We start from the raw sequence: 8,510 nt of genomic DNA on the forward strand, positions 1-8,510 counted from the left end.
TAATAATAATAATATAAAATATAAAAAATTAAAAAAAAAAAAAGAAAAAGAAAAGAAGAAGGAAGCTGCTTTCTTTTATTTTCCCACTTTTCTCACCGTCCCACATCGATGGGAAAAGTGGGAATAGAGCCTTGAGACTCCTATTCCATTGTTTTCTTTGAGGGGCCTCAACTCCAAAGTTTATTATTATTATTATTATTATTATTATTATTATTATTATTAATTAGGGATATTTTGGGAAAAAAATATTTTTTTTTTCAAAATGCCATATGCAAACGCTGCTAAATGCAGCGTCTGCAAAAATGGTGCGGTTTGGAGCAATCTGCTACTCCAAACCACCATTTTACCAAACAATGAATTTAGTGGATCCGCCATTTACCAAACAAGTCCAATAAGAAAAGACAAACAATTAAATTTAAAAAAAAAAAAACAAGATTTATAGCGTTTGGGAAAGACAACTATATCCTCCCTACTAAATGCAGCGTTTGCGAAAATGGCGGTTTGGAGCAATCTGCTACTCCAAACCGCCATTTTACCAAACAATAAATTTAGCAGATCCGTCATTTACCAAACAAGTCCAATAAGAAAAGGCAAATAATGAAGAAAAAAAATCCAACCTTCAAGAAAAGTCACTAGTCCATAACAAAACCAACTAATAATAAGATTTTCATATGTCATTCTTCTTTCTCTAATTAAATGAAAAAAAAAAAGGATTTATAGCGTTTGGGAAAGATAACTACATCCTCCTCCAACGCTATTGTGCAAGTCGTCAAAAGTAGCTAGTTGCATTTATCTTCTGCTCCCCATATGAGAAATAAAGTGAATTATTGACTAAATGCCTCAGACTAATAAAAATGTAATGTTCAAAAACCTTTTTGACACTTATCCTTAAAAGAAAGTGTAATTTACCGATATCTATACATATTTTCTAGTATTGAAAAGATAAAGATAATAATTTTATTAATATGAAAAAAAGTTCTCAATTTATGATTATAAATAAAATATCTATATTGTATAATGTAGTATTTTTTTATGTATTATATAATTTTTAAATGTGCATGCTATATATATATATATTCTACAAACTAATGTTTTTGTAATTTCAAATTTTACTTGTTTAACTAACTAGTATTTTCACCCGTGCGTTGCACGGAATGAATTTGTTATAATATTTTAAGAAATATTTGAATCGATATACAATTATATAAATTATAACATCGAATATGAGTATGAATAAGTGTATAAATGCAATTATAATATGAGTCTTCCTTGCATGCAACAAATATCACAAAAATTCAGTGTTCTAAAATAAGTGTATAAATGCAATAGGTAGATACTTTACATTATTGCATCATATTCATTAATTTAATTACTTGTCGATTAGTTATTGCAAGATCTTGAGGTACACTTATATTTTGATATTCAGTAAGTATAACTATATTAGAGAAAAATTTACATGGGAGTAATGGGATAATCAGTTGAGTAATTGTTGGTTGACCGTACAGCGTTGTGTTGGAGGAAGAAGATGATATATAGTGAAGATGATATTGCCCTTCACTATATATCATCTTCTTCCTTCAACACGTTGATATTCTCTAGACAAATAACTGTTGGAAAAAAATTAGCATAAAATGGCATTTTACTGGCAATATTGTGGTACAAATATATGTGGGGTCCACTTTCGATTTGGGTCGGGTCAAAGTGGATTCGTGTTCTTCGTAGTTAAACGAAAAGATTTATATATTGTACGCTCAAAACTGATAATGGGTGAATGAGAAATTGGTTCTCAAAGTTGACACATTTGAATTAGAAAAATATAGAGAAAAACCTTTCAAGTAACTTTTGTCCCACATTGGTTTGAGAAGTGGTTTGCACCACTACTTATACAAGAGTTTTTCTAAGGCTTATTGAATTGCATAGCATAGAGGCTCTCTCTCGCACGCAGTGTGGGTGCAAACGAAATCCTAAAATGAACTTAAAAATGCTTGACTCGTGCATGCACGAATGTTGTTCAGAGAATTGGTTGGCCTTGCGGGTTGAATTATGCCAAATTTTCATATTTTTTACAATACCATAATACTATCGGTCTGTTTTGGGCGGGAAGTTAAAACTGAAAATATTGTTTTTATTAATAGTATAGATTAGATTGATCATAAATATTCAATTTCAAGTGCAATAATTCACCCAACTTTCAAGTTCAATTTCGACAATAATAAAATATTTCTTCTTCAATTTCAATATCATTGAATAATAAATTTTATGTAACTTCAGGTATTTACAAAATTAATTCAGAAAATGAATTAATTAAAAATCGGAATTCATTGAAAAGTCAAATTGCCCATCAATTGTATTGGGAACAACAAAGTTCGTATACACGCGGCCTTAAACTAATGAGTGATGAAAGTTCGCATACACTCGTCTAGTCGCCGGAATACCAGAAGATCTGGAAACCACATATGGTATAATGGATCAAATTCATAAAAATAATCCTGTAAACTTATAAAACATTTTAGATTCATAAAAATAATATTATATAGGTTAGTAACACCAATTGTTCAATAATTACATAAATATATTATTCTCTATTTTTGTATACATTTAAAAATATCATGTTAAAATATTTTAAACAACACATATATTAATATATTTTTTCAAGGCAAAATGACGATTTTAGTCCATTAATTATGCTTAAATTGTATACTCAATCCATAAATTATTATCATATACAATTTTCTCCCTCTAATTATGTTGAAAGTTGCACTTTCAATCCATTACTTATAAATTTTGTTAATATTAACAAGTTGTTTTGAATTTCCAAATTATTAAAAGATATATTTGTCATTTTGTAAAGTTTTTTCAGATTACTTCCATGAATCTTTATATATACGCTACTCTTACTGTAAAATTTTTGCTAAATACTTGTTTGTCTTGATCAATGAGGAATTTGGAAAACAAAAATAACAAGACAGAAATTACTTATGATTGAAGATATATAGACATTAATTTTTCAGCTTAACTCTCCAATTTATTTTGCTACCTACAATTATATTAGAGAAAAGTTCTTCTAAATTCCTTTTACTTTTATCATAAAATGTATTCGTTATATTAATTATTATTTCCTTACCAATAAGCTTGTAACAGAGTAATTAGGCAAGCAGCACCCGATCCGAACCACAAGCACTGACCCGAAGGCAGACAAACGGCTACTCTTTACACAAGAACGGCACATTGAAGAAGAGTGAATGGCACATTGAAGAGGAGTTACTCTAGATTGTCGTTATTACCAACGTAACACTTAGTATAGGAGTAAATATACGTTACATACTCACAAAGAGTTATTGGCACTCTGGATATAAAGGAGAGTCTTGTTGTAGAAGGGGGGACACTTTGTTTATTATACACTACACTACTGTACTGACTACCTATTGTACTGAGCTAATACTACAAACGATATTCCGGTAACAATAATACTGTCAGCTTGTATGTTTACTAATGGAGCAAAATTCTGAGATTGATTAAAAATGAAGATTCTAAGGGAAACGACACTAAATATTTACTACTAGATTTTGGAGGTAAATAGTAAAAAATAAAAATAAAAAAATCACATACATAATAAAATTTTAAAAATAGCTATTTTAATATATTAATAACTAAATTGTATATATATTACTGATTAAGATATGAACTCAATGAAATATCCAAAATAGTAATTTACATACAATAGTATAAAAAAACAATAATAAACTAATATATTAAATTAACTTACAATTCGGTCTATCTACAATCCAAAGTAATATCTTGCTTGTCATTTTTGCTTCTCACATTCCTCCTCAATCAAGATAGACAAGTATTTCACAAGGGTTTTGTGGTAAAAGTAGTTAGTATATATATGGAGATTCATGGACGGAGTTTAGAAAAAGTTTACAAAATGACTAATATGCCCTTTTATAATTTAGAAATTTAAAATAAATTGTTAATGCTAACAAAATTTATAAGTAATGAATTGAAACTATTACTTTCAACATAATTAAAGGGAAAAATTTGTAGAGGGTAATAATTCATTGACTGAGTCATTGAAACTATTACTTTCAACATAATTAAAGGGAAAAATTTGTATAGGGTAATAATTCATTGACTGTGTCTACAATTTACATATAATTAATAATAGGCTAAAACTGTCATTTTCCCTCTTTTCAATATATCATTTCAATAGTTATTGTGTGTTGAACTTGAAGTAGTGACTTTATGTACCTATAATAATGAATTTATAGACCTGCAATAATGACTTTATGAGTATACAATAATGACTATATGAACCTATAGCAATAACTTTATGAATCTCCAAAGATTAGATAACTTTATGAACTTGTAGTAATGATTTTATAAATCTATAATAATGACTTTATGAACATGCAATGGTGATTTTATGAATTTATAGTAGTGTAGTTAGGGATAAGCATAATTACCATAAAATTGGTGAAACTGGTATCTAAATTGACTGAAAATTTTGATTTTTAGTATCAGTTATTTGGTGAATTGACTATTAGTCAGTTATAGACGTCTAAAAACACCGGTCACCAAATAATGTATAATGTGTGTGTGTGTGTGTGTGTTATTTATAGTTTAACTGATGTAATTTAAATTAGAATTGGAATATTTTAGATGGGCTATGACCTTTGGGTTTCCAATAATCGACTGAAAACTAAAGTTCGATTTTCATTTGATAATATCTATATTTGGTTTCGATATGTTATGAAAATTAAAAAATATCTACTATGTATCAATTATTCAACTTTCAGTAAGTTATGTTCAATAGCGGACCGATGCTCACCCCCAAGTGTAATGACTTTGAACGTGTAATAGTGATTGCATGCAGTTTTTCTTAAAGGTGTGGTAGTGTCAGTGGTGGTGAATTGGTGATGGTAGTGGTGGTGTTAATTAAGAAATTGCATTTTTCTTAAGGTGTGGTGCAGTGGTGTTAGTGGTGGTGGTGCAATGTGTTGGAGGTGTCTTGGTTGTGATCAGTGGCGGATCCAGACAATTCATCTAGTGGGGGCGAAACATTAATACGAAAGAAATAGTTAAAAAAAAAACACTTAAAAATACTCCGTATAATCATAAACATTGTTAGATATAGGCAAAAAATAAAATATATCAAAATTTTATAAATTACTCATCTCATTATTAATATAAAAAAATTATATATATTAAAAAATTCAAAAAACTTTGTTGAAAGAATTGATGTATATATATATACGGAGTATATAAATATATATATATATATATATATATATATATATATTAAAAAATTCAAAAAACTTTGTTGAAAGAATTGAAGTATATATATACGGAGTATATAAAAGTCACAGGAGGCGCAATAAAAATTAAGTTATGCTGTCTACAGGTTTCAAACCCACATCCTTTTGTTAAGTAATACACACATCAACCATCTAATCTAGTAAATTTATTGTTTATTGTATCTTTTTTTAAATATGTATACTAAAACATATACTATATATACATATATACATACAAAGGCTATATATGGGGTGGGGGGGAGGGGGGCGCAGATGCCCCCACTGCCCCCATGCTGGATCCGCCAGTGGTTGTGATTGTGGTGGTAGTGGTTGAAGTGTTAATAATAATAATTCGACATGATGAAAATAAAAAAATTAATCTAGAAAATGTCTTTTGACTAAAAACTTAGGAAGATATTTTTCGTCAAAGTAGACATTTTTTTCGTTGAACAAAATAAATATTTTCTTTTGAAAAAGCTTTTTTTTTTTTTTTTTTTGAATCTCCTAACACAAAAAATAAATAAATAAAAATAAAAAATAAAAAATAAAAAATAAAAAAACAGAAATTGACTTTCGTAAATCATTTTCTGGGTTTTCTAGCTACCCTAAATTTATGTCAAAGGCAGAGTTCATTACAATTGTTGGACAATGTACAGGGATCATATGACAAAGACAAAGCAGCCAAAGAATGGCCATCCACAAGATAAGATATTTTTTTCTCCTAGTCCATTGATAACGTCCCCTGGCCTCATTCGTGGACACAAAACAAGCCTCACACCACACTCTCCACATTTTCTCCATAGCCTCAAACTTTAATTTTATTTTATTTTTTCCTTTTTCCCATCTCAGGAAGACAAACACCTTCAACTTAACCCCTCCTTGTACTCACAACCTTAAACAAACTAGGTAGTAGGTACTAGAAAATGGGTTGTCAAGCATACTTCCCAAATCCCCAACTCTCATGCAAGCTTCCAAAATATATACCAAACTATCTATCCCCACTTCCCAGACTCCATCCATTGAAACCCAGATTATTCCACCCAATTTCTTCAACTACGACAGCCACTGAATCTCCGGTTCCGACAGCCGATGATGTGGTGTACGAGGTTGAGTTTAGGACCCTAGGAGGCTGCAAGCTTGGGATTTCTAGATACCCGGATTTCGAGTACAATGCTGAAGGGGGGAGGGGGAATGGAAGAGGGGTAAAGAATGAAGAAGACGATGAAATATCAGTTGATTTCGAGTTGAAAAGCGTGTATATTCCTCCGTTGACCACCGCTACGACCAAGTTCTTGGGGCTGCCGTTGCCGCCGTTGTTGAAAATTGACATCGTGCCGGAGCTCTTCAGAGGCACCATCAACCAAGAATCAGGCAAGGTAACATATATGCATCAATTTATTAAGGGGAAATGTCACTTTTTCTAATTGAATTATATGGTTATAATAATTTTCTCTCTAAATTAATCATGTATTTATTTTAGTCCCTTAATTATTTAATTTATTTTAAAAGTAATGATTTTTTTTTTCATTCCCCTCTATTAAATATACATTTTTACTTTTAAAAATATGGACAAAATAAGTATTTCATTTATTTTATTTCTCCAACAAATTATTGCTTATATGTGCGAATCATAAAAATGTAAAAAATAACAGACACCATTTGTAAATAGTATAATTATAATTTTAAACTAATGCTACTAGAATTAACACTTATACGCAAATAATTCATTAATACTAAATTTAGTATTAATCACAAATAATTCATTAATACTAAATTTTGCATTAATGAATTATTTGTATTTAAGTCTTAATTCTGTTAATAGCATTAGTTTAACATTATAATTATAATATTTGTAATGATTGATGTACTATTTTTCGCATCTTATTTCCACGTATAAACAATAATCGTGTTGTGAAGAAAATAAATGAAATGCTTATTTCACCCTTATTTTTATAGGTAAAAGTGTTCATTTTAACATAAAGCGAAGGAGAGAATCGTCACTATTAAAATAATTGCGGCTAATGTAAATACATGAATAATTTTAAAAAAAAATGTTATAAGCATATAATTTAGTAGAAGATGTCGTTTTTCCAGTGATTGAAAATTGAGTTATAATTGTCACCCCTTATCTTGTTCATTTTTTCAAAAAGAAATTTAAAAAAAAAAAATGTTTTTTGAGTTCAGATTGATCTTGAATTTCGGGCGAAGTTCTGGTTTTCAATCGGGAGTGTGTACAGAGCGCCGCCATTGGTAGTTGAAACAGTTCTTACATCGGAGGAATCGAATGGAAAGATGAAGAAAGGAAGAGGTGAGAGGCTGAAGAATAATGCAGAATTGGAAGGTGGAAGTTGCAGGCTGGTTGGGGTGGCAACTGTCCAACCAATTGATGATGTTTTCTTGAATACTTTTCTTAGCCTCCCAACTGAATGTCTTGCTGTTTTGAATGCTTCCATTTCATTGTCCCCAACCTAGACATTTTTAGGAATTTCATCCTATGTATGTACCCTGCAATCTAACTACAAATTAAAGTGAACTTCATATACATAAATATTATATCCCTATTACACTTTAATTACTATACTTGTCTTTATTCACAATTTACTAATCAAATTAACTCTTCTTTATTTGTTTTTATTTTTATTTTTAAAATTGGAATTTTCTTATTTAGTTTAACTTTAAATATAGTTTCTAAATATATGAACTTTTTCATTAATATTAAATTCAGAGCTAGCCCTGACCATGTGCTGTCAAGGCAACGGCACAGGGTCTCTAATTTTTTTTAAAAAAATATTTTATATGTAATACATCATTTTTATACTTGATAATTATTTTTTTTTAATTCATCGATTGTTCTTAGTTGTAATTGAAAATAAAATTTTAGAAATAATTGACATCGAAATTTTGATGAATAATTTCGAATTTAAATATGCACAAAAAATGTCACTTTTAAATTAAAAATTGAATTGTATTTTTTCTTTGTTGAATTTTATTGGTAGTGTGTCATTTGCAATTAGGTTACTGGTGGTAGCATATATGGTAGAGTCATGCAATGAGATTATGGTGTAGGAAGATATGGATTTGTCTTACTTTTTACCCTTTGAATTATTATTATTATTATTATTTTATAAATTTCCTCATGATATAACTTGCAATCATTTAGTGTCATGTCAAAATGAAAAATTACGGATTTGTGTATTGGGGGGGGGGGGGGGG

The 8,510-nt window shown here is 29.3% G+C and overlaps 1 protein-coding gene across 1 annotated transcript; it reads left to right on the forward strand.

Annotated features, from left to right (window-relative positions):
* Nucleotides 1–6,059: 6,059 nt before the first annotated feature.
* On the forward strand, nt 6,060–7,875 carry LOC116019250. Its single transcript, XM_031259397.1, has 2 exons — nt 6,060–6,673; nt 7,482–7,875. Exons 1-2 carry the CDS (start codon nt 6,221–6,223, stop codon nt 7,767–7,769), a joined length of 741 nt encoding a protein of 246 aa, XP_031115257.1. The 5' UTR covers nt 6,060–6,220; the 3' UTR covers nt 7,770–7,875.
* Nucleotides 7,876–8,510: the final 635 nt, after the last annotated feature.

Source organism: Ipomoea triloba, chromosome 5 (genome assembly GCF_003576645.1).
Source record: "Ipomoea triloba cultivar NCNSP0323 chromosome 5, ASM357664v1".
NCBI lineage: Eukaryota > Viridiplantae > Streptophyta > Magnoliopsida > Solanales > Convolvulaceae > Ipomoea > Ipomoea triloba.

What these genes read in the sequence shown, in the direction of transcription:
- LOC116019250 (XM_031259397.1), top strand. Translation starts at nt 6,221, where the DNA reads ATGGGTTGTCAAGCATACTTCCCAAATCCCCAACTCTCATGCAAGCTT. An exon ending in TCAACCAAGAATCAGGCAAG is followed by an intron (nt 6,674 to 7,481) that starts GTAACATATATG and finishes TTTTGAGTTCAG; the next exon opens with ATTGATCTTGAATTTCGGGC.